This window comes from Strigops habroptila, chromosome 4 (assembly GCF_004027225.2).
Source record: "Strigops habroptila isolate Jane chromosome 4, bStrHab1.2.pri, whole genome shotgun sequence".
NCBI lineage: Eukaryota > Metazoa > Chordata > Aves > Psittaciformes > Psittacidae > Strigops > Strigops habroptila.
Genome location: NC_046358.1, coordinates 49610923 through 49638207, shown reverse-complemented (window position 1 = coordinate 49638207; position 27285 = coordinate 49610923). Strand labels below are relative to the sequence as shown.

Sequence of the window (27285 nt, the reverse complement as noted above, 5' to 3'; positions counted from 1 at the left end):
AATCAAATGCTCAGTCAGATATTTTCATTTGGCTGCCAGATGATAAACCTTTAAATCTCTTCTAAAATACACTTCTGCGTCCTTGGTAGTTACGAAGGGCTTAAACATAGCTGTGTATGAGTTGTTGGCTTTTCTAATGTGCGTGATTATCAAATGTTTCAACAGCAGTTTCCCTGACTCTTGTCTGACTGTTTTGAATGTTTTGGATTGTTAGAAAAAGAAATTACATGAGCTCAAGTGCTTGTGTTTTTCCAAAATAAAAATTCGTCACAGGGTCTTTAGTAGAAGAGTTTAGTAGAAGAGTGTACAAGGTTGCGTATAAAAGAATAAATTAGAATTTGAGGTGAACTTTTCTTGTTCTTGTGGTAGAATAGATGCACAACTTGCAGAAAGATTGCTGCTTCATGTTGGTGTTAAGACTTTCCATGGGGCCCTATGTGAAAGCTGAATTAAGATCATAGACTCAATTAGTAGAATCAAATAGTTCAATCAAGTGAAGGTATCTTTTCTTAAAACTTGCATCAGTGCTGACCTTTAACTAAACATAAAATGAAGAATGTTCTACAGTGTCAATTTATCTGTGCTGCTAAAGTTGGTCAAAGAGCAATGATCTTAGTTATGGGATGTGTTGTTTAGTGGCATCTCTGCTTGTATCTGCTGTATTCTGTTTCTGCAGAAATACTCCAGTGTAAATAATAAATTCTTCATTTTCACTACTGATTGACAACTTTACTTGATAGTGCCTCGAATTTTGTTTGATGGCTGGACTTACCAGGACTTCGAAAGTGTTTTTGGCAGTGAGGATGAGATAGAGGAGCTTTCCAAGAGTATGGTTCTGCTAGCCAAGGTAAAAAGACTTTTTGAAAATGCTTATAAAGCAGTGTGAGATTGTTTGATGCCTTTTCAGTGGGTTTTTTCTTATTTCTAGAAAATCTGCTCTAAACAATAATGAGGCAGGATTCTTAATAGTGTGTCCTAGTATGTGCCCAATTCCTATAAATACGAAGTATATATATGCTTAAGTGCAATTAACTACAAGTCTAAAGTGAGACTACGCAAGTCTGATCAACATAACCTTGTTATGTTATCACTGGCAGCTGCACAGGTCACTTTTGCCTGCTATAAATGATAATTGATAAAACTTGTTCCAAACAGCTGACACTGAGCATTACTGAGGTAGTAGCAGATACCTGATAAACATCTCATGGAGGTTGCCTAGCGAGCAGACTGCTTTTTTTTAAATTTCTATTGAAAAAATAAATCTTATTAAGCATGGGTTAAAACTGGTTAGTAGCATTTTTTGGTAGGCAGAAAAAGAGTCATGAGTATAATGAGTGCTATTTTCTGTGTGACCGGAGTACATTTGGGTTCAGTGTGATGGGGCTGATGAGCCACTTTTACATCCAAGAACTCACTGGATGTCTGTTACTGTACAATTTTGCTCAGGTCTGATAAACCAGTTGCTTAAAATATTAAGAGGCTGGGGAGAGGAGAAGAGGATTTCCTTTGAGGAATGGTTACTAAGATTTTTTGGGCAGCCCTTTAGCTCACAATGGCTTTAGAGCTATGCATGCGTGGGACTGGACAAGTTGCACTCAAAGACATTTACCTTTAGTAGTTTATTCATGGCAGTCTGCTTCATTACTGTCAGAATAAGTTTTCTCACTTGCTACACAATGTAAAGAAATCTTACCGTACTCTAGAGGAAGACGAATGTAGAGGTAAATGGAATAGTTTGTTTAAATTTGTAACTGATACATCAATTCTAGGTCCTTGGTAAGGGTTGGCCCCTTAAGGAAAGGGTACTCAAGTTGGCAGTATCCTTGATCATTCTAAACATAAATAATCACAAGTGAGATTAATTGTGGGAGATGTTTGGAATCATACCTATGCCAAGTTAGCATTTACATTTTTAGACACAAGAGCTCATGAGTTTTTTACCAATATACATGTAAATGTATGTCATATGATTTGCTTAACAACCATTGTTCATTAATGACTGAATTTTCCCAATTTTATATTGGTTTATCCTGTAAGAGTGGAAGTCATGGATAACTAATAGAGATTTTCAACTTTTGCATGTTTGTTAAATAATTTGTGCTGCTTTTTGACTTCGTCATGAAATGCTGCATTAAAGACAAAGCTGGTGTAGGAATACAAAGCATGTTCAATCTAAAACAGTATGAGAAAAACTACAGTAATTATGTGCTTTGATACTGTATTATAATCTCTGATAAAAGCATAATGAATAAGCATGGTGATTAATTTAGATTGTTGTTGATTCCCTTTACATAGAATGAAAATTTTGATGGTTTTGTAGTTGAAATTTGGAGTCAGCTGGGAAATCAAAAGCAAACGTGAGTATAAGTCTCTAGGATGCAATTCCTAAAAATCAGTTCTTTTAAAGTATCTTTTTAATTTGTCCATATTGATTTGAATTTTTCATTATAAATAAATACACTTCATTCTAAGACAGCTAAAGATTGTTCCGTTTATCTTAGAATGAAGTAGAAGATTCTACATCACTCTACATGAGTGCAAAGATTACACAATAATCTTCATAGCGGACCTAGCAGACCACATTAGCCTTTCATGCTTGAGTTCTGCAAGGTGTTACTGTTGTGCAGGGGTGAAGAGAGTACCTCATTGCATGCTTACTCAGATGTTGACACCAGCTTTTATTATGACATTGACTGGTTTGGGTTACTGCATGAAGCTTGCAAATGGGGGATGCTTTCAAGACCATCAAATTTGAGTTGATTAGGAAACCTTCCAAGCCTTTTTATAGAGATCTTTTAGACATACTGAAACTAAAACCAAAATCCCCAACGAGAAGTAAATCTAGGGAGAAACTGGCTTTGGGTTTTTGCTGGCACAGTATATTTAAGGTCTGTATTTTAGAGTAGCTAATCTACCTTTTAGTAGCTCTGCTATGAACTTTCAGTGAGTCTGCATTTATTGTAGCTGCTGAAACTAAAGGGCTTATCCATATTAAGCTGTTGCCTGACATACTGGTTTCCTTGAGCAAAAGCCCCTTGGCTGTCTTAACACCTTGGACAAGATTCAAGGTAAGGCAAGCTCCAAACTGCTGCTTCAGGAGGAAAAGGCAGAATGTGTGGTGAAATGAATGATTCAGCGCAGTAATCTGGCAGTTTTGGTGTTAGTTCCCTCAGGAAATTCAGGCATCCATTCCCTAAAGCACGCTATTCCTACCAGCTCTCTATTGCCTAAAATGTCTGGGGAAAAACAGATTAGAAGAAAGCTTCACAGAATGCAGACTTTGTTATTGAAGACTTTAATCTTTTAAAAATGGTTACTTCAGGTTATTTTGTTCAAGGCAAATGTTATGACTGGCATATAATAGTTACTACTGGAACTGAGTGTGCTATTAACAGAGTCCTACCATTTCGCTATAAAATCAACACTAGGGAACAAAGAATTGAAACTGCAGCATCTTAGTAGCTTTGTCAGGGATCCACCATTTGTACTGAAACAAATAATTCTTAAACTAGATGCTCTTGCTCACAATTAGGTAATTTGCCAGGTTGTTCCTGAGAGTTGATCTCTATACTGAGCTCTGAATCTATTGCAATAAGACAGCCGACAGGGTGATTTAAGCAATTAGTAGCTGCCAGTCAGAAGTTGGGTGTAGCAGTCAGTTTATATATTGTATTTCCCGTATTTCAGTAAAATAGATGCTTTTCCTATTAGTTAACTTACATGAATGTAAGACAGACTATATTACTGTAATTTTAAGATTCACTGAAGACCAACTTAAGCATACTAGCATCAAAGTTCTGTATTGCAGATGACACATATGAACAAAGCATACTTTTTTTATTAGCTCCTGGGTAAGTTTACTTGTGGCATGGTAAAAATGTTACTCTTTGCCAGAAGTAATGCTGGTTCAAAACAGCATTGCTTGTCCTGTTTAGTGTCATAATAACTGTTTGTCCTAGGGGAGATAGGTTGCTTTGTAGTTGCTCTAGCCTTCAGTAACCAAGTGTTATTTAGGTGAAATATAGAAGCACTGCTTACGTACTTACTGTCTATCTGTTATTGATAAACAGGAGTGGGAAGTATTTTTCTTCAGAGAAGGGTCATACTTGTAGAGTAGAATGCTAACTGCCTCCTCTGCTTCAAGTCAGCAGTGTTTGATCATATGTGGTCGCCTGTGAACAATAATTTAGGGTTACCCCAACAAAAAAAGTGAAAGATGATACTTGGTAGAAAAACATGAATAGAAACAAAAGTTATGAACTGCAGATTTTCTTCCTCTTCAAGACCAGACTGGATTTAAGTGCTTCATTGTAAACTCATCTGTGGTCTTTTTCCTTGCTTTATTGTCACTTCCCTAGAAATAGTTAGGGTGCTTAAGCTGAAAAATACTTTTTGTTGGGCTTACCTCCTCAAAGACGAGGATTCTGACTAAGGCAGGTCTGGGAAGTAAGCTGAAGCTAGGCTTGCGTGTGGAATAACAGTTCTGTTAATGTAGAAGTGCATCATTACTTTAAAATTTTGCTTTGTGATGCATGTAAGTTATGGGACCAGTTTCTTCATTTTGAGATTAAGTCATTTTGTTTATCACTTGCTCAAAAACTGGATGGCTTGGGTATCCAGTGCCCCAGAGGTTTTCCCTATCAATGTTGTTTTGAGTGAACAGGTGCTTTGAACAGATCTTAACAGATAGAATAAAGTGAACTTGACACCTTGGCAAGCCTGTATTTTAGTTGCCCACTGAGTGATGCTACTTTGGGATCTGCTAATTTCCTTTTGAATAGCAGAGCAGAGTTATTGCTGTTAAATGGGTAAGCATAGATGGTCTTTTGCTTCCCTTGCTCCTACCAGAAAAGTGGAGTAGTCCATGACCTCTTCAGCCCACAGAGTGGCAGTATTGTAACATGTCTCATCTTCCTTGTCAGATTATTTCGAAGGTGACAAACATCAGTAGTAAAGCATGTTCTTAACTTTGGAAGGGTGGGGATTGGTTGACAGGTAGGTGTCAAGACAGAGATGACCCCTAGTCCTTTGGAGATGTGAAGTGTTTGTAGAACAGCCATCGTGTATGCTCCATATAAAGCATCTGTATTAACTATTAGGTACATAGTATAGGCTTTCCTGACTCAGATCCTTCAAGGTAAACACCTGAAAGTAGCTTAACCTACTCCTAGGTAAAGGAACAGAAGATCATAATGATGCTCCTAGGAACACATGCAGATTAATTTCAGAGCTGTCTGACAATACAAGGAGGCCAGCCTAGCGAATACAATTGATTCCTATCTTTTAGTATGAACATGTCTTAGTTTAAAAAGAAAATTAAAAATCAGTTGGGTTTTTTTTTTATTTTCTGAAATACAAGTAGTCATCCCACATAAGCAGTTAGCAGCGTTTAATGACACTCAACACGGGTGCATAAAAATAGCTGGGGCTATGCTGCAGCTGGCAGCTTGCCTTAGGAAATGATAGAGCTGTGGTGTGGATCTTAAGTAAAAAAATATTTCACTTAAAATCATTAAGGCTTTCCAAAATATAAGTGGATGCTTAGCTATTAAATTAATAAATGATAAAATGGTACTCTATTATTCGAATTATTCTTTGTATTTGTGTTGAGGGGAAAGCTGCGGAGATGATTCCTGTTAATTTTGTAATGATGTTATGGAAAAGATCCATGATCTCATCCAGTGCATTGCCTTATTGGTGCAGGAACACTTAGTACAGCACAGTTTTCTTTATCAGACTTATAACGGCTAGAGAGGGGGATTTGTGTATGGAACATTTGTCCTTGATATAGAATTTCAACTATGAAATCAGCATCCACTCTCTAAAGACAATGTGTAGTCATACTTCTTAGCAGAGTGCATCAATATTTCTTGAGTCAGGTGAGTCTGCAAAAGAATCTGAAAAGCTGCAAATTAGTGTCCGAACTCACTAAGAAATTGGGTTATGATTTAAATACCACTTTGTATATCAGAAAGCTGGATTAATTGCAGCTGAGTCTCCCTTCTCAGCTGAGCAAGTGTCCCCATGAGATACCTTTTCCAGTAGGTGAACATGGATTTTGATTGGATTGAGGCGGCATGATGACATCTTCATAACATATGCTCTCCCTGTTGTCTTGACGTTGGGGCTTGAAACACTGCATTGCCTACAGATGTTGTAACAAATGTTGTAAGAATCTCCACATAACAGAGTGACAGTGTTAGCTCCGTGCAAGGCTTCTATAAAGCCACAAATCCTGTAACTAGCCTCTTTAAGAACGTGTTATAATTGCACATTTTTAAGATGGGGCAAATTTAAGTACTTCTATTAGCCCTTTATATATTTCTAGAAAATCTTGATTTTTTTTTGGCTATTCCAACATAAGAAATTAATGAAAAGTCTTCATGCAAAGGAGTTACCTAAAGAGCCTTCAGTTTCTTGTTTATCCTAGCTGGCACTACAGGTGAGGTGAGATGTTGCTAAGAAGTTATGTTGCTGGCATTGACCAAGACATTCAGTTCTGTGGTTTCAGACTCACTGTGTACTATTTGGTTTACATGTTCTTAAGCAGAACTAACTTAATCTGTGCATGGAAAACAAACTTTGTTTTCAGGAACAAAAAAAATTGTAATCATTCTGGTTTGGGATTAGAATTGCTCTGTAATGCTCAGTAAAGTCTTAAATGATATCAATCCTTTATGCTGCCCTTTTTTTTTTGCATATTCATTTAAATGATGGTTTTACCAACAGTATAAGTTTTATATAAGAGAATTATATGCCTAAACATAGCTGCCAGGTTTCATGTTAGATATCCAAAGCAGTCTGGTCTCTAGCTGTTAGTGTAGGCTCCTAGATGCCTTGAGTCTTGCACGTCAATCCTGTATGCATGCTTTGTATACCTTTGGATGTATAAAATGGCATTAGGTTCATATATTTAGATGCTGAAATACCACCTTTTTCATCTGAAGAACCTGAATTGTTGTGATAGGTGTGTGTGAACCTAAGTTTTTAGGGGGTTTATACTGACCAATTCAGGCTCCTGCAGATGTCCAATAGAGATAAGATATATAGTACTCTCTATAGTACTGCTACTTACTTCCTTCCTGTGATACTGGGAATAGAATTTTTGATTACAAATCACAGTGAGGTCAGATTTAATGTGAGATGAAAGATGAATGTATTCAGCTTCCTATCTTTTATTCTAACACATTGGAAATCAGTCTCCTAACAAAGATCTAAATCAGTCAAGGTATCTTACGTGGATGATAACTTCAACTCTAATGTGTTTTGCTGCTTCTTATAGTTTAAACCTGCTGCTTTTAGTTAACACTTCCTTGATTTTTGCAATAAAATATCTCAAGTTATTAATCCTGTGGCATTTAAGTTTAGAAATGTACATAGCAGGAATATTGAGAAAACTGAGCCAGCTTTATTATCCTGATTATTTAGTTAACAACTAGACAGGATGATGTCTGTTGCTGATCTCGCTTGTGAGTTTATTGGGTATGGATTTTTTCTTCTGAGACCTGGGTCATGTGAAAAAGGCATGAATGCACCCATCAGAATCTCACAGCGTACATAAAAGTGCACACGTTCTCATCAGTCTAGCATCAGCTGACAGATGGCACTGCCATCACACAGAATCAGTCTGAAAACCTGATTTTTTTTTTTTATTTTTTTTTTTTTTTTTTGGTCATCATGTGCTGTAGGCGCTTGGTATCATGCAGAAGATGACCTTCAGACATCTTATTAATGTTGGTAGGAGTATAGGAGCAAAAAGCTCTTCTGGCAGTTCTATCCTTCATGTTAGTCCTTGAAAAATTAATCTATTAATCAAAGTTTTACCATAATTCACTCCAGTTTCTTGGTATTAACTAGGCAATGAAATGGCACAAAAGGGCAATTTCTTTGAAGCAGACAGCTTTATTCTGTCCAATTTTCTTGACAAGGCATAAATTTTCATGAGTACTGACTACCAACTTGTGCTGAAAATGTGGCTGAAGTTGGAAAGTTGCAGAATTCTGAAGGGTCACACAGCTGTAGGGAAGGTTATAACAGCCTTATGTGTCTTCTTCAAGGCTTTTCAAATACAGTACAGCCCACTCTTACGCACTGAAGTAAAATGTACTACAAAGTGTCCCCAACACAATAGACCAGCAATGCCAGAAAAGGGGAGGTCTGGAAAAATAAGCTTCCTGCAATATTTGGGTGATGAAAATTTGGAGGTCTGCATACTTCATAGGGGACAAGATACTTTGAAATCATGAAGACTTGGAAAACTGACCTACCAAATGGTAATGATAATAGAAGGCCTAAAATAGTAGGAATGAAATAGACCTTAATTAGCTCAAGATAGAGTCTTAAAGGTGCCAGTGTTTTAGTAGCTACTCTGAAGTTAAATTTGACAATAGTGAAGTCTCTGGTAAATATTTAATGAAGCCTTTTCAGGAAGATTGATTCTATTCCCACTTTCCTGCACCTCATTGCAATGTTTAAAATGTCAGTAATCTTTCTTTCAAAATTGCTAGTGGTAATATAGCAGAATGTTATGTTTAAAATACTGGAAAACACTGTTGGGACATAGTAAAGTTTTAATTTATAGCACAATAAATGAGCATTCTGCCTTTGCCGTTTGGGGGAGAGGCGAAAGGTGCATGTTTGATTTATATAAGCTGTCTTGGCTGACAAATGGAAAAGAGCCAAAATTAAGTGATTTAGGTGATTCTCCTCCTCTATTCTGCTCTTATGAGACTTGAGCTTGAGTATTGCATCCAGCTCTGGGGTCCCCATCGTAAGAAGGACATAGACCTGTTGGAGCGAGTCCAGAGAAGCACCACAAAATTGATCAGAGGGCTGGAGCACCTCTCCTGTAAAGACAGGCTAAGGGAGTTTGGGACTGTTCAGCCTAGAGAAGAGGCGGCTCCAGGGAGACCCTACAGCAGCCTTCCAATACCTGAAAGGGGCCTACAAAAAAGCTGCAGAGGGACTTTCTACAAGGCTGTGTAGTGAAAGGACAAGCAGTACTGGCTTTAAACAAAAGAGGGTAAATTTAGATTAGATGCAAGGAAGCAGTTCTTTACGCTGGAAGCAGGTGGCCCAGAGAAACTGTGGCTGCCCCATCCCTGGAAGTGTTCAAGGCCAGGTTGGATGGGGCTTTGAGCAGCCTGGTCTAGTGGAAGGTGCCTCTGCCTGTGGCAGGGGGGTTAGAAGTAGATGATCTTTAAACGCCCTTCTAACACAAACCATTCTATGAGTCTATGAAGTCTTTAACAATTAATCCTGTCTCATTTGGTAGAAGGTTTTCGGGGCCCAGAGACCTGGCTTGACAAGTTAGTGAGTAAATGTTAATCTGGGGTTTTTTGAGCAAGAATCTGCAGTTGTCCAGCTACCCTTTTATTTCCTGACCTCCTCCAAGTTGAAACTAAGTTATACTGCTTGGATTTAATGTTGGCAGAATACGACATGGCTGTTTTGATGGAGTCTGTTTTCAGAGTCCTGCCTGGTAGGTACAAAATAAAACCAGCAATCCAGACTGCACTTTAATCAGGCCACAAATTTCTGTCTGTCGTTTACAGTTGGTTATGGTTCTATGCTGTATGTCTTTCTAGTTTTGAAATATAACTGTGTTTGTGCAGCCACTGCTTTTGTGGGTGCATCACTGCTTTTGTGGATACATGTTATCATAGAATCATAGAATCATAGAATCGTAAGGGTTGGAAAAGACCTTAAGATCATCTAGTTCCAACCCCCCTGCCATGGGCAGGGACACCTTGCCCTAAACCATGTGGCTCAAGGCTCTGTCCAACCTGGCCTTGAACACCGCCAGGGATGGAGCATCCACAACCTCCCTGGGCAACCCATTCCAGTGCTTCACCACCCTCACTGTAAAGAACTTCTTCCTTATATCCAATCTAAACTTCCTCTGTTTAAGTTTGAACCCATTACCCCTTGTCCTACCACTACAGTCCCTAAGGAAGAGTCCCTCCCCAGCATCCTTGTAGACCCCCTTCAGATACTGGAAGGCTGCTATGAGGTCTCCACGCAGCCTTCTCTTCTCCAGGCTGAACAGCCCCAACTTTCTCAGCCTGTCTTCATATGGGAGGTGCTCCAGCCCTCTTATCATCCTCGTGGCCCTCCTCTGGACTTGCTCCAACAGCTCCATGTCCTTTTTATGTTGAGGACACCAGAACTGTACGCAGTACTCCAAGTGAGGTCTCACAAGAGCAGAGTAGAGGGGCAGGATCACCTCCTTTGACCTGCTGGTCACGCTTCTTTTGATGCAGCCCAGGATACGGTTGGCTTTCTGGGCTGCAAGTGCACACTGCCGGCTCATGTTAAGCTTCTCGTCAACCAACACCCCCAAGTCCTTTTCTGCAGGGCTGCTCTGAATCTCTTCTCCGCCCAGCCTGTAGCAGTGCCTGGGGTTGCCCCGACCCAGGTGTAGGACCTTGCACTTGGCTTGGTTAAACTTCATAAGGTTGGCATCGGCCCACCTCACAAGCGTGTCAAGGTCCCTCTGGATGGCATCCCTTCCCTCCAGTGTATCAACCGAACCACACAGCTTGGTGTCATCGGCAAACTTGCTGAGGGCGCACTCAAACCCCGCTGTCCATGTCACCGACAAAGATGTTGAACAGGACCGGTCCCAACACCGATCCCTGAGGGACACCACTCGTTACAGGTTTCCAACTGGACATCGAGCCATTTACCACAACTCTTTGCGTGCGGCCATCGAGCCAGTTTTTTATTCACCTCTGCTGGCTAACTGCCAGTGTCTGAAATGGCTGAGGAAGAGGGAAACCCTGAATTTCATATTAATTGGTTGTTTTTTTCTTTGCATCTGATTCAAAATAATCCCAACTGTTTTTTTTCTTATACTTCAAAGGATTGCTGTCTGTATAGCAAAATCTTAGGATCCGAGGCAGATAAATGAAGATGCAGAGTGGGAGCAAGGGTGTTAGCCTCGTTTCTAAATGAAAAATTACCTTTCTCTGCACCTATGTTAGGTTCTTCAATTTTATCTCTCCTTCTATCTACTCACCTTTTAAATAATTAAAGTCATCAAACATTTTGCATAGTGTAGAGGTCTTGAAGTTCCTACAGCTAAAAAAGGTAGCAGAGAAGAGAGATCCCTGCTGATGAACAGCATAGAATAATCTCAATGCCAGAGGAACTGATTCTTTGGTCAAATTTATCTACATGTAGCATCTCTGACATCTAATAAAGGGTGTGTTCATGCTGTAGTTTGTGCATAACTAGTTAAAAAGGTTACTTAGCCATGAGACACAAATCGGTGGGAAAGAAGGCTTAGCTAGTTTTAATACTGATTATAGCTTTTGATAAGATTGTCATGTAGGAACTGCGATGATTAGTTGGAGTTAATAAATATGTGTTTAGTGTTGTAATTTTTTAATGCGGTCCTGTGGAAAAGGATTCTTCTTTGCTATAATTCAATGTGTCACTATTCAGGCAAATCAATGTGGGTTGCATATAAGGAAATGGGAGAGCAAGAGTGGTAGAAGCACATGCTGCAGGCAGGCCAAAAGCTGGTTCCTGTAATCTCATGTCTTCCCACAGAAGAGAAATATAGGTGGCAGTGTGGCAGTTCATTGTCAAGAGCTGTTCAGTACAGCCAACTCTGAAATTGTAAGCACAAAATACTGATGGTATTGGAAAAGTGATAAAACTTCCTTGCTTTGTTTGCCAGGATTTTGAGGAGAATGGCTTTCATAGTGTCCTTAGGAAGCTTTCATGAGACATCCAACCATTTCAGGGAAAATCAAAATAGTTGGTTATCTTTGGATAGTGTCTGTGTTGTGCAAGTAAAGCATAATTACTGTGATGGATAATTATATTGGAAGATGATTTCAGAAGAATAGGATGGTAGTACTTTGAAAGGCACGACAGTACCAGAAGTTGTTCCTGGGAGTTCAAGTCTATATCCTGCCTTTCCTGCTTTAAGACTTTTAGACTATTGGAATGGGCCGTGAAGTTACTTTCTACTCGGTTCAGGTTTAAGTATAGTCCTGAACAGATCTAGAATTCTGTGCTAATATCATCTGTCTGACTGCCTTTGTGGATCCACCCTGCCAGTAGGTAAATACAAAAGTTGACTTTGTTCTGAAGACTCAAGTGACTTAAGGCAGGCATACAGGAGGGCCATATTTATAGTGCAAATTTAAGGTGATGTTGGACTCCTCTTAAGATAACAATAACCATCAAACTTTTTTCTTTCTGCAGTCTGTCTCTGGAGGATTTTCTATTAACATCACCCTTCAAATAAGGAAGACTGAAAACAGTTTATGTGTGAATTTTGGAGTTTATTTCCCTATTGAAGTGTTTAGAATATGGATATGAAAATCAGCTGTTGTGAAAGTCTTAAAATTAGGCATATGGAAGGTGATACTTCCAGATAGGACATTGTCAAACATCTATTTTGTAGCTATCCAGTAATGTATTTAGAAACAAAGGATTACTTATACAGGAAAAACCCAGCAGCAGAAATGTTTCTATACACAGTGCTCGGAAATACTCCTTGAATATTGCATGTCTTGCTGTGAAAGCATCTTTACAGATTCTCAGACCTCTTGTAGTAACACGGTGGCAATCTGAATCTATTCAACAGCCACTTATTTCAGACCGGTGTTTCATTCTTCTATTGATCTAATTCTTTTTACTGAATGTGACCTCAGGAGGTGACCTGCTCTGATAAGATATGCTAGCTTTACATGCTAACAATGCATGCTTAGATTAAAATAAAACTTGGAAATATTTTAGCCCCAAGATGATCACAAGTTCCAGTAAAACTAAGACTGCGTCCAACAGTTGAGTGTTCTTAGGCCTTAAAGAGAGTAAGCCTTAAAGAGATCAGTCTTTATAAATTTTTTTTCTGCTATGATCATTCATTACAAATTGTTTCGCTTTCTTGCCAGCTGCATCTTTTCAATTATTTCTACTGTTACTTGTTAATTTGCCCTTGCCAATATATAGCACCAGTTCTACGGCCTTTCCCTCTAACTAATATATTACATTTCAGGGAGTTGATTCACTTGCTCATTCACCTTTCTGAAGCTCTGCGTGAAGCACATCTTAAACTCATACTGGTCATCCCTCCTGCAGTCACAGCAGGGTGAGTATTTCTATTAAGATGTCAGGTTCCAAGTAAGAAATACTTTCTTGTCTGGTATACAATAAATTCAAAGCTTTGTTTATAGCTGTGCAGCTTAAAGGAATAAGAAATTACTTGAGTTTGATCTTCATGCATGTTGCACTGAATAGTCTTATGAACTACGTGCATTGATACATACCTCATAACTTTTGATGTCAAAATAACTTGCAGAGGGACCTCCTATTGTGGTGTTAACCCAAAATGTCTGCTAAGAACTTCCAGGAGAACAAGAGCAGAAGCAGTAGTGGAGCTTAATGACTTGTTGCCAAGGTGTGAAAAGGGTGTCGTAAAGGTAGCGTATAAAAGAACTTTCTGAGTCTCTGGGCACAATTTCAGTTATGAGAGATAATAGTTATTCTTCAAGTAAGAAAAACATAGCTACAGGAAGGAATTATATCTATAACTGGGGTTTGGGGTTTAAAATTATTTATTTTGACTTCATATGAACAAAAAATGCATTTAGTGAGAAAAGAATGTTTAGAATTGTTGGGGTTTCTGTTTATTTGTGCAATGATTTGAATCTGATGCATGTACTGGTTTATGTGCTCTTCTGGCTCAACAGCAGTAGGCAGTTCTTACCTTTCAGTGTTTGTAGCAGAGAAATAATTTACTTCCTAAGACGCTATTTGTTTAAAATGTAAAACCCATGTGGAAAATCAGTGTGTAATTTCATTAGATGTGGAAGGAATATGAATCCTCTTTAAACTTCTACATTTTTAGGAAAAGATCTTATATTGTCTTTAAGTGATGTATAGTAAAACTGAAAAATCACAGTTTTACTATTTCTCTAGTCCTTCTCTGGAAGGAAAAAAAATCACACTCCAGTATTTCAGTATTTCAGGGAAATAGTGTCTAATACTTCAGGGTTTTGTATGATCAATCAGTGACTATGTCCGTGTAAGAGTGAGCAGATAGAACTAAACACAAGGGTGGAAGGTGATTCAGTATTCCAGCGCAGTGGTGTGACTTCATTATTGAAATGTAGATGATGCCAATGCTCTACTGCTTTATTAGTAAGAGTTTCGCCAGTATCTATCTGCCATTTGGTGACATTTGGTCGTGTTTGAATGCCCTTCCAGGTTAGAAGATGCATGGTATTCTTCCACTGTAAGCATAGGTACCTGTTGTGTTGCCTTCTGGAGAAGCGTTTATGGTATACAACAGTCCTAATATACAAGGAATACGTCATGTCTTTCAGAAAATTGTGGTAATAAGAGGTTATCTTATCCCCAAAACTACTAGGTTTTGAATTTCTGTATTCTGCTTTCTCCTTTACTTGCTTCTGTCCCTGATACAATGTGGATAGGCCAAATGTTAGTTATATATATGTCACAGAGGATCGCCTTTTACTGTCAGAGTGGGAAGCTCCAAATCCCTATAATTTGTTTTTAAGAGATTTGATGGGGGCTATTGTCATACGGGACTGCAGAATAATTGAAGCATAACCTGTTGTAGATGATTACATAGACAAAACAATCTTCACGAGGTGGAGATTATCGCAGTGGGTTCTGGTAACTGCAGAATAGGTGACAGATGAGACACATGTACTAATTGTATGTCATGCTTATTCCTTATCTCTGAATTTTACCTAATGGAATAGGTACCTACTCCTGGTAATGCAGATATTTTTGGCTTACTTATTTTGACTTATATTTAAGCTTGACTTGCTAATAATGATAACTGGGGAAGACTTGTAATATTTGCGTAGTCGGCAATGCACGATTGTTTTGCTCCAGGTTTCCTTTTTCCCTTGAAGCTGTTCAGTAAACTTATGCCTGCACATGAAAATTCAGTACTGTAAGTCAGTCTTAAACAGAGAGCCATATTAGGTATTTTTCAGATGAGAGTTAGTAGATAGCTAAAGAAAGATATGACAGTGTCTTATTTTTCTCACCTTGGCCTGTATAACAGTGTGGACAGGCTTACAGCCACTGCAGTTTATGACAGTTTAACAGCAGAGCTTCAGGATGGTGTTGTACAACCTCCAAAATTTCTTGTAGTCTGTCACAATCTTTCGCTGTACATTCATTTTCATGTTACCAAAAAGGCTGAGAAAATGGAATCCCTGAGTATGCTTTTAAAAGTATAGCCACAGAAAAGACATTTCTCTCAATGGTCTCAAATTTTCGTTAAGTTTTATAGGCAAAACAAAGCATTTCTGCTTACAGATATCTGTGCAGAGCTTAAATGCTGCCTGTTGAAAAGGTTCAGGGACCGTGTAGCAGGTGACTAAAAAGTTGCCTATGTGCTGAGATGAATTTTAGCATCTGTAACTGTGAGTTAGCACTGTAACTGTGATGTCACCTCTTCTGTAGGTTAGTGATGTAACCCTGTCCAAACCAATTTCTGAATATAGGATGTGTACTTTTTTTCCATCTTAAGACTGTAAGCTCAGAACAACATATTGAAGCTATTCTTCAATAGCTGCATGAAATCTGATTGAGGTTTATTTTCTGCAAAACTGTATTTCAGGATGGTTTTTGTTGCTTTATATTTTCCTCTGTTGCATGGTATAACTGGTTTATATCCTTAAAATGAGATAGCTAGTTTAATGCAAAAATTCCTTTGCTTCCATATGTGGCTGGCCACCAAATATTGATAGGCAGAGGGAGAAGCAATGTGTTGAAGACTATAGCAAAAGCAAACAAAATAAATTCCATGTAAATTGGTAGACAGTTCTGTAAAATAATATCTGTGTAGAGCCCTTTTCTGTAGGGACTGAAGGTCTCTGACAGCCAAGCTGCATTTTGAGGAGATTCCTTCTTATCACTCCAACCACTTGGTTTCTACCTCAGTTCTGGTGGGTATTGCATCATGTTTTGTGAGACACTTTATTCATAGAGCAGTACTAGTTTCTAGTACGTTATGGCATTAAGAGTGTAGATCCAAGTCTTGGGACAACACTAGACTTCTGCTGTTGTTTCTTTTTCCGTAGGCAGGGTGTGGCTTGTTCCTTTTTCCTCCCTGTGTTCTGTATGTTCCATGGTCTTTCCATGTCAGAATTCACACCCTATAATCCTGAGGCAGCTGGGTGCTCTGCTACACTCCAAATCTTGCAAAGGAATGCAATGTATGGATGGAGTCAAGAATTTATTCTTACTTGTGGCTGGTAATACTCAAGTCTTAAGAAGCCAGCTTTCTCTGTCAAGAGAAGGTTGAGAGTCATTCAGATTTGCTTCAGAATATAAATGCTTAGAAGCTGCTTCTGATGCGTGGATGGCTTTGCTGGTAAAACTTTCTACTTACAGGGAAGGTCCCAGGAACTAAACCATGCTATTGGCTATTGCCCTCTGAAATGCTAATGCGGTTCCCAGTAAGCCAAAGTGTTACATGCTTTGTTGTATTAACTCATTGCACCACGGCGCAATAACTGCAATACTTCTTTAAAAATAAAGACATGGAAACTAAGTCCTTAAAAATCCATTCTTGTCTAATGGTACAACCTTTGCAACATTCACAGACCATTAATACTCTCATTTCTTGCAGATTTCTCTGGAAAGTTGTGGGTTGGTATGCCTTTGCTGGTATGGTGATAACAAATATTTTGAGATTCTTGTGCTTTGATTAAGTCAAAAGTAATGAGAAATTACTATGCCTTCTCTCTTGTCTGTCATTTATTTCAATCTTTCATGCCCTTTTATGATCTACATTTCATCCCAATTGATAGTTCCTTTTTAAAACAATTTTCTGATGCTATTAATTGTAGTCTATTACAGATAAAGCAAAGGAGAGCACTTTAAAGCATTTTTCTAAAATGCTTTATCACTCACTTCGTCACACAGATGCTTTTTAAAATGCTAATGCATGCTCTGGTAGAATTTAAGTAATTGCTGTAAACAGTGTTCACATTAAAGTGCATTTGCTCCTTTTGCTGGTAGGGAGAAAGCGGAGAATAGTAAAAACCGTAAGATTCCTGTTCATCGTGGTGCTTATTGACATTACTAGATTCAGTCTCATAGCCAGGAGGACCTATCTCTGTTTTGTTTATATACAGTCACATGGGGCTCTACAAACTAATTTTTCTAAATCCCAAATTAAGAGTTGAAGTTGCTATATTTTGCTTTGAACAGAATATGCTTTGTTATGGTAACTGTATCTTTCAGGACTATTTTGCAGTTTAACACCACGTTGATGTTTGGACCTTGTGTTGTCATTGCCCCTCCTGCTGCTGTCCTTTATATTGACAGGATAGTTTCATAGTTCCAAAACCTTTCTGAACTGGGATCAAGAGATACCCTGTTAGAGCTGGGAAGAGCTGTCCATCTAAAGTGCAATTTTTGAATCTGAAATGTGTTATGTGACTGTCCCTAAATGGCCTTATCTCTAGAGTAGTAGTGTAGTATTCCTTTTTTCTAGCTGTGGGAAATAACACCTGTAGTTTATATGAAAGAATCCCAATGTCTCATTCCTCTAAACCAATTATTTTGTTTCTTTATGCATCCGTAAAGTTTCTGGGATTTATTCATAAACCTTTATTTCCCAGGAGAATGCATTAGTCACATTCTTTTCAATTAATTCTATTATATATGCCACCTGTCTGTCTTACATTTATGTCTTCCTATTGCATTAACTAGAAAAAACACTTTACTTCCTGAGTAAATAGGTAGCTGAAAGTACGTTTATAAGTTACAGAAGCATCCTAAAATGTTCATAATGTCCATGCGTGCTTTAGAGCTTAGAAGTACATTGGATTTAATGGTATCAATAAGCAAAATCCTGACATTTTCTGCCTTACTTGACTTTTTAGGTAGTAAGAATATTCTTAATTTATAGGGTAACAAGGCTTCAACTGAAAAGTGCTTCCCATTATGCATTACATATCTCATGTCTTGAAACTCACTTTGGGTTTTAACACTTAGACATGGTTGAAAGTGTGCTTTAATGAGTCTTATATTCTTTATTTGTTGGAATCACTGTAGACTGTTAATCAAAAATACAGCAAAAGGCATGGAAATAAGTACCATCAAGAATCAAACAATATTTTGCAGTTCAGCAGCTGGTAAAAGACTGATGAAGGAGACATGAGCTGTATGTGGAATACCCTAACCAGCTGGGATGCTAGGAGCTGAAACATTGTTCCTTTAGTGTTCTACCCTGATTAAAACTTAGAGAGAGCATAGTTAAATGTAAGCAGTTTATTTAGGAATTTGTGATTTAGACTCCTATGATATGCATTAAGATCAAAGCAGTCTGGCAGCAAATGCTGTCTGAAAGGAGATGCTCTTAAGAGCTAAAAATACTGGTTTGCGTAGCAAAAAACAGACTGAAAATGCAGCATTGTACATGAGATGGTTAGTATTTCCATCCACCTGGTGTCCAGGAATTGTGTGATTTTCCTGCAAACATAGGTGATCTGCAAGAGAGAGGAGCAGCAGGAGCCAAAGCTATGATCTAAAAAGTGTGTGTATTCTACTGTGACTGTATTTTGGGATGGGAGACTTGTGGTTGCATATGTCTGAAGAGAGGTGCTAGAATTGCTGGGTTATGTAAATGCTTGCTAGAACAGATGGTTCCTTCAGGTTTCTTGAAGATTTCCACCCTATCTTTCAACAGATTGTCTCAAAATGTTAGAGCATTGCTGCTTTTAACATGCGTGGATATGGATGTATGTATAAACTACATGAGTACCACTTCTAAAATGGCAATGGGTAGCTGGGCATATTCTGCCCATTGGCGATGGTGGGTAGCTCCCTTTGTGCTGACTAATCCTGGGCTTGACTAAATTCCTGGCTTAATATGTGCCCTTCAGTGATTACTGCAGAAATTATGCTGGTGAAAGCTGTGTGGATGTTTTTATACTGATAGCACAAGCCTCTTGCTGAATAGAATAGCTGTGCTGCAGTCAAATAGCTTTAGACTAAATATTCTGTTGAGACAAAGTTAAAAAAAAGAAAAAAGGCAAATGGGGCTTGAAATTCTGTTGCACTTGTTCTCTCAAGTCTGTAAATCACAAGGATTGATTATTTTATTTGTATCTCTATACTTACATGCTTTAGAGTATGTTAGGGATGCTTTTTCAGACACACAGTGAGGCTTTGAATTTGAAGAGTAACTCTTTCCTATCTGCAAGTAAATTGAATTTAACCTGATGATCATTACATATTTTGTCCAGGTTCAACAGCCATTTTATCCATGGGGCTTCCCAGTTACTGTGAAGAAAACAATGAGTAAAGAAATTTAGATGAGCTATCATCAGAAAGAGCATCAGTAATACTCCTGTTTCCTGCTATCCTGTCTCTGTTCAGGAAACCCTGCTGTGCACCAAGCTAGAGCGCCCTGCTACAGATTGTGCTGGGACCAGAGCTGCTCGGCTCGGTTTGGCTCCACGTTTTCTTGGAAAAGAGTGAGGAAAAAGCTGAAGTACTTAATGCCTTCTTTGCTTCAGTCTTTAATAGTAAGACCAGTTTTTCTCGGGATACCCAGCCCTCTGAGCTGGGAGACGGGCAGGGATCAGAATGAGACCCGCATCGAAGGGGAAATAGTGACCTGCTGTGCCACTTAGGCACACACAAGTCTATAGAGCCAGATGGGACCCACCCAAGAGTACTGAAGGATCTGGCAGAAGTGCTTACAAAGCCACTTTCAATCATTTTCATCACTCCTGACTAATCAGGGGGGTCCTAGTTGACTGAAAGTTAGCAAATGTAATGCCCATCTACAGAAGGGTCTGGAAGGAGGATCCAGGGAACCACAGGCCGGAACTGAGAGTCTGACCTCCCCTTTCATGGAAAATTATGGAGTGCCACTGTGAGTGCCGTCACTGGCAGGACAGCCAAATAATGAGGCCCCCAATCAGCATGGATTTAAGAAAGGCAGGTCCTGCTTGACTAACCTGATCTCTATGACAAGGTGAACCACTTAGTGGATGATGGAAAGGCTATGGATGTTGCTTACCTGGACTTTAGTAACGCCTTTGACACCATTTCCTTGGCATTCTCCTGGAGAAACTGGTTGCTCATGGCTTGGACAGGCGTACTCTTTGCTGGGTAAAAAACTGGCTGGATTGCTGAGCCCAAAGTGTGGTGCTGAATGGAGTTAAATCAGTTGGCAGCCAGTCACAAGGCTCAGTGTTGGGGTCAGTTTAATAATAATCTGGATGAGGGGATCAAGTGCACCCTCAGTCAGTTTGCAGATGACACCAAGTTGGCTGGGAGTGTTGATCTGCTGGAGGGTAGAAAGGCTTTACAAAGGGATCTGGACAGGCTGGATTGATGAGCTGAGTCCAATTGTATGAGACTCAACAAGGCTCAGCACCAGGCCCTGCACTTCAGTCACAACCACCCCATGCAACACTACAGGCCTGGTGAAGAGTGGCTGGAAAGCTGCCAGGTGGAAAAGGACCTGGGGGTGTTGGTCGACAGTCACCTGAACATGAGCCAGCAGCGTGCCCAGGTGGCCAAGGCGGCGAATGGCATCCTGGCCTGTATCAGAAATAGCGTGGCCAGTGGGGCCAGGGAGGTGATCATCCCTATCACCCCTTGTACTTGGGGCTGGCGAGACCACACCTCAAATACCGTGTTAAGTTTTGGGCCCCTCACTACAGGGCAGACATTGAGGTGCTGGAGCATGTCCAGAGAAAGGCAATGAAGCTGGTGAAGGGTCTGGAGAACAAGAGTTAGGAGGAGCAGCTGAGGGAACTGGTGGTGTTTAGTCTGGAGAAAAGGAGGTTTGAGGGAGATTTTGTCATTCTCTGCAACTGTCTGAAAGGAGTTTCTAGCGAGGTGGCTGTTGGTCTCTTCTCCCAAGTAACAAGCAATAGGACAAGTGGAAATGGCCTCAAGTTGTGCCACAAGAGATTTAGATTGGATATTAGGAAAAATTTCTCTACTGAAAGTGTTGTCAACCATTGGAACAGGCTGCCCAGGGAAGTGGTTGAGTCACCATCTCTGGAGGTATTTAAAAGTGCTTAGGGACATGGTTTAGTGGTGGACTTGGCAGTGTTATGTTTATGGTTGGACTCAATGATCTTAAAGTCTTTTTTTCCAACCTATGTGATTCTGTGATTCTGTGAAGTGTCTTGACTCATTTGACATGCCATTGAGAACTTTTTTGGGGTCTTCTTTAAGTAAGATCACATTTAAGTTGCTAAGACCTTGTTTTATCATACTCTGAATATATGATGAAATTACAAAAAGTACTGGTTGCTTTATTAGTTTCCAGTTTTAGAACTACAGATGAAAAACCTGTTAAAGTAGCAATTGCTGCATTTCTAGGGGGCAAAAAAATTTGCTTAAAACCTCCAAAATGTTGGAGTTTTGTATGTATAAATCATAATTAAAATGCACGGAAGACAGTTTTAAAACAGATTGTTTCAATTGTTGTTTAAGAATCCCCAGGTAACGCAAGGCAGCTTTGAACTCGAGTAACATTATCAAGTGTAGCATGATAGTACTAGATGTATATCAGGCCTTGATCCTTGGTTTATGTAATAGTATGCAAAAGAGTTGCTGGTCTTCATATGTCTTAGCGACATGCTTACCAGTACAAAACAGAGGTCATTGAGCAGTATATTTTCATTTCACCTTATATGACATCGTGTTTGGGATTATTAGGAAGAGTAAAGCACATTGTAAGTAAATCATTGGAGCTATCACTCTCCTCATGAAGTTCTCGAGAATAATACTATTGTATAATTGCATGTTGTTTAGCTAGAATAATTTGCTATCTCCTGACCATTTTTTGATAGCATATATCAAAGCAGTATTTAAGTGAAAAACAAGCATGGTGGGGATAAAAGGTGCACTTAACCTCACAGTTTCAGATCTGTTAGAAGGACTGGGAAGTGTTAGTGGAAATATGAAGTGTGGTTCCTCATCTCCAAAACAAAAGCTCTCAGTATGTGCCAGCTTTCTTAAAATAGTCCACTCTGCAGATGTGCAACTGTTGGACTAGAATGATATTTCAGATGGGACATGCAAGCAAACCTTGTATGGATTAAATAAACCCAAGTCTGTTAATGTTTTAGTATGGGTCATGTTTCTTAGACCTTGAATTGTTTTTCTCTGGACTCTCTCTAAATCTCTCACATTGTCCTTATTAGATGGTTCCCTGAACCATATATTTTAAGCCATGGCCCTTAGATTTTCCAGGAAGAAATATGTGTCCATATCGTATAGAGCAGAATGTATAGGACATCACAAATCAACTGTGTGGCACGTGCCTAGCAAGTCTAGTACATTTTGGATACATTAGACCTGTTGTATATGCAGTATAAAAATCAGTTTTTGCTGGCCTTCTGTAAGATCAGGGCCAAAGAAGTGGTAAGGGAATATATGTCATATGGAAGTGACCTAAAGCATTTTCCTAAAACAGTAAGGCTGGTGGATTATTTTTAAGTTTGTAGAAGATGTCAGATTGGTAAGTAAAATTTAACAGGAGGTGATCAGATCTTGAAGTTATTCCAGAAACATTAAAAATAAAGGAGCGAGAAGGAAAACATGGAAATGCATGGAAACTTTCTGGGCAGACCTGTGTTGGAAGGGGGTCAGGCAGTTTCAGAATACCAGAGCAAGAGTCGTGTGAGATGTGGGGAAAGGGACACTTTTCATTTTGAGACGATTGGCAGGGAGCTTTCAGGGTGACAAAAGGTAATTACTCTGTTCTCAGTGCTAGGCAGGTCTCATGGATAAACGGAATCTGGGGTACTATATTTATAAGAGGATGTAGAAAAATGAGAGTGTTCAGAAGAAAGCAAGAAAAATGGCTAGAAGTGTACCTAATGTCTCCTTTGAGGAAAGTTTGAAGAACTGTATTTAGTATATTAAAGAGAGGAAACAGTTGTCAGGAGACATAATAAGACTTCAAATGTGTCCACAGGGGCTGTGTAAGTGACAGTGATACACTGGTCTTTACATCAGCTCAGAAGTAAAGGATAAAAGTACTCTTAATTCATGATAAAGAGCTCTTAGGTTGAACACTAGAAAAAGCATAATGTCAGAAGGCAAAAGACTGTAGAAACACAGCAGAAAATTTTGGTCTCTTCATAGGCATTTTGAACTTGATGGTACATATCTAGGTAAGCAGGTGATGCACAGCTCTGCAAGGAGAAAAGAGAGAGCAACACCTTTATTAAATTCTTTGGGTGGCAGAATTAATGCACTATAAATGCTGTTCCAGTAGAAGAGTGAAAGGAAGCAGAGCTGAGCTAGTGGGAAAAAGAAGAAAAAGAGTACACTCTGTTGTGAAACTTTTCTTCCGCTGCCCCAGGAACAAAGCAAACATTTGCAAATACACCTTCCCCGTGTTTCTCTTGAGGAGATGTGGACAGCTCCTTGTCCAGGGCATACACCTTATCTGTTCTCAGCTAACTGAAGTTATATCGCAACTATTATTTTGAATTGCTGCTTCTTGCTCTGGCTGATGTCTTGTTTGATTGGAGAGAAAAAGAAGTTGAAAATCACAAATGTAAGCACTTCTTAAATTTCAAACAGTCTGAATTCTTAAGATCTGGTAACTGATTTGGGTATGTTGAAGTTAAGTGTTCTTCACACTACATATTTTTAAAAGCAATGAGAAGTTTCTGGTAGAGGATATTTTTAGTTTACGTATGTGTTATGAGGCAAGGGACTTTGAGAAAAACTGAAAATATCTCAAGAGCCATTACTGTATTGCTGGTTTTAGAGTAGGCAGATTATAAAGCCTTGACAGTGTTTTACTGTGATTCACCAACTTTCTGCTTTTCAGCTTCAAAGTGGTTTTGATTTAAACCATTAAATGTAACGCATTTTATGTTCAAATGGCACTTAATACTATTTTGAAAATCTTCATTTTAGTATTCTCATTGTTCTAGGATATGGACCTGTTGACATTCCTGAACAAGGTCAGAAGCAATGTTCTGTACTGGTTTTGCTTTAGTTTTGTAGTAGTGGGGACAGAGGGTAGGCAAGACTAATTCTGAATTCCTGCATTTTTGTCATGAAAAGACTAGCTATCTTATTTGATAGATTTGAAACTGCATTCTTCATTCATTGAACAGTAAGGTTTGCTGTGGTGAGATGTGAATAAATGGAGTTAACCTAGCTTCTTTTAGGAAATTCTGGGAAGAGGCAGTTAAAACATATTCCTATTACATATTCATGTAGTGTTGTTTAGGCAGAATTATTCTGATATTGTGAACGATCTGGACAAATATTTAGTCTTTTTCTAAAAACATATAGCTGAAGTCCTTCCAGGACTTCATAGGGGCTGTAAAGGTTAAAAGATACTAATACTTTATTTGGGAAGGAAGAAATTCTATTTCCAAGAAAAGGAGATGTTATCTTGTTAAAAATAGTTCTTTTCATAGAATCACAAAATGGTTTGGGTTGGAAGGGACCTTAAAGACCATCTTGCCCCAGGCAGGGACACCTTCCACTAGACCAGCTTGCTCGAAGCCGCATCCAGCCTGGTCTTGAACACTTCCAGGGATGGGGCACCCACACCTTCTCTGGGCACCCTGTACCAGTGCCTCACCAACCTGTTGGTGGAGTAGAAAGTGAAGGGAAAACTTTTCTGGAGAAATTGGGAAGCTTTTTCAGGTGTCTCTGCTATTTATGAAGAGGTATTTGTGTAACAGGGTTTTCCTCCTTTAGACCACTAGTTTATTGTTCAGAATAGGTGGATGTTTCTTTGGGGTTTTCATGTGTTCTGAGAATCAGCTGCCTCTTAGACCTCACTATAAGTTTTATTGATCAAGATCCAGCTTTGTATTAGGGGGAATCCTGGAATTGTTCTGTATGCTATCAGCAAGGTTATGTAACAATGGATTTGGAGGACAGAAAACCCCAGCATTTTGAAGTCATCTGTCTTAAAACATTCTTGCTAAAGTTTTGAAGTTTAAAGTTATTACTACCTTTGTTATGCAAAACTTAGTATAATGTCTTAAGATAAATACAAGAAGGAAATGCTTAACAACATATATTTGCGCTCTCAACTGTAAAACAAAGCCAGACAACTGAATTAAGTCAGTTATTAAGCAGCTGGAACCAAAAATGGCTGAAAAGCAGGATTTTCAGTTTGTGCAAAACCATCCTGCAAACCAGAAGTTTTGATTCTTGAGTTCTTCAGTTTACTCCACTGTAATGCTGTTTTAATACCTATTTGTTCTTTAGAAAGTTTGTAAAATACTTCTCTGCTGTGCAGCACTCTTGCTCACAACTTGTTACTGGCTTGTGAAACGTCCAGTTAAATCTGTAGTTGAGCATGGCTTTAGTTTTTCACTTTTTTAGATTCTGAGCTTGGAAAAGAGCATAGTAAAGCTACTACAGTCTTGGCAGATAATCCATATCAAATTTGTCTGTCTTTGTTGGCTTCTTGAGATGCACAGCAGTAGTGCAGCTGCTTTCATTTGAAAGCTGCAGGAATCCAGACCACTTTTCTCTCTTCAAATATTTGAACATAATGCGTGCTCCTCATTCAAAATATAGCAAGCATCCCCAACTTCAGATGTTCATATTTGTACATGTAAGAGTAAAAAAAAAATCTACAGCCTCTCCCCCTGTTAAAGCTTCTGTAGGTATATGCTGTCTCTATTTTCTACCTCTAAACTTCTCCAAAATTAAGATTTTAGCTACTCATTTTATTCTTGCTGCAAAAACATTGAGGTCATGAAGGACTGTCTTAAAGTAGCTTCATCTCCTCCTTTCTAGAGCTCTCAAGTGAGCTGTCTAGGCTAGCTGGCTGGCATAATAGTTTTTATTGCATATTAGAGAACCTGTAAAATATGTGTGACTTGGATCACAACCTGCAGCTTGAGATACGAGTTTATGTTGAGAGGAGCAGAAAACTGGGTAGGAAATGACTACTGACTACTTCTGAGTAACAGTTATTGGAGAAAGTTTAATAACCTCTTCAAATTATAGTAATACTATTGAATAATACTCAGAGTCATGCTGTTGGGCTCATGGGTTTTGTTTCTTTCCTGTATAAATGCTTGAAGTATAGGTCTGTCAGTCACATCTCCCTTTAAACTGAATTCTGTTAGCTGCAGTAAATGCGACTTTAAATTACTTCTGTTTCTCTTCCCAGTGACTTCCCTGTTTTTGCTGCTGTTTGGTGGGCTGCCAGCTCAGTAGAGCAAGACTCTGGCTGCAGCCATGAAAAAGGTTCAGTGTAGTTTGTGCAGATTCAGAAAGGACTTGTGAGGAACAAATTTATGCCTTGCTATATAAAATTAATGCAGTCAAGGTCTGACTGTACGTATATGTGCTGAATCAGGTGTACACATCAGTTTTTAAATTCCCGTTAGGGAAAATCATTAGAATAATCTATCGGTCAACTAGTGAGATTCAAAGAGAAGAAAGAGTGGAATGTATCCTCACTGTGTCTGGCATTTGTAGCTCTACCAATTCTGAGCCAGCTGCTGTAGAGCAATTATTGCTTAAGTTTCAGGGCGGGGGAAGAGGCGGAAGTCCATTTTAATCTTTACAAGGAGGAATTAAGCCTACATTTGGTATGTTATGGAGTTTTTAAATTACGCTCATATGCTCCAGGGTACAAGCTTGTTTTGCATGATGTTCTGCTATTGGAGCGTGATTTGCCTGGGCATTAAGGCCTGGCATGAAAGACACTAGAATAGTTTGGAAATTAGGATAACCAAATGGTGACACAGTGGATGTTCATCTATGCATAGTCTTGCTTAAATGATTCCTCTGAAGAAGATGGAGCAATGTAATGGAAACAGGCATTAAAGAGAGCAGTTAACCTCCCCAAAATGGAAACTTCAAATACAATGGCAAGTTACTGAAAGAACTTTTTCTGCTTTGGTATTCAGATTGTCTGGTTTTGTCAGACAGGTGAATTTCTGATGTTTGCTCAAGAGTTTCAGATAGAAATTCTTAAGTAACTTGAAAAATACGGTATAAGTGTCCTCAGCTCTGAGGACAGCAGTTGTCTCATTTGTCCCTATGTGTCTGCTGAGATTGCATGCTTTCTTTTCAGGACATACGATTTTTGGCATGTTTCTCCTTCTTGACTTCTGTTACTGGTTTAAACCAGATGGACCACAGGTAATTAGTTTGGCTTCATGAAAACTGTGTAGGCTATTCCATGATAAGAACAGATCCCGTGTTTCTCCCTATTTGGAGAGCAAGTACTGCAAAGGCAACAGCTGGGATGGAATATGTATATTAAGGAAGAGTGCCAATCCTCAATGTTTTGCA

General features: G+C 39.0%; 1 protein-coding gene across 3 annotated transcripts in view; it reads left to right on the top strand.

The window, feature by feature from the left end:
• The window catches only part of CHID1 (chitinase domain containing 1), a 123237-nt gene that overhangs the window by 7905 nt on the left and 88047 nt on the right, over window positions 1-27285 (top strand). Inside the window, exons 6-11 of one of the 3 annotated variants that reach the window (XM_030482715.1) lie at window positions 729-847; window positions 2296-2357; window positions 13016-13108; window positions 21677-21716; window positions 23937-23966; window positions 27065-27132. In XM_030482715.1, the coding sequence (XP_030338575.1) occupies window positions 729-847; window positions 2296-2357; window positions 13016-13108; window positions 21677-21716; window positions 23937-23966; window positions 27065-27132 (412 nt within the window). The remainder of the gene's footprint in view (window positions 1-728; window positions 848-2295; window positions 2358-13015; window positions 13109-21676; window positions 21717-23936; window positions 23967-27064; window positions 27133-27285) is intronic. The other 2 variants (XM_030482716.1, XM_030482717.1) reach the window with 2 other exon arrangements.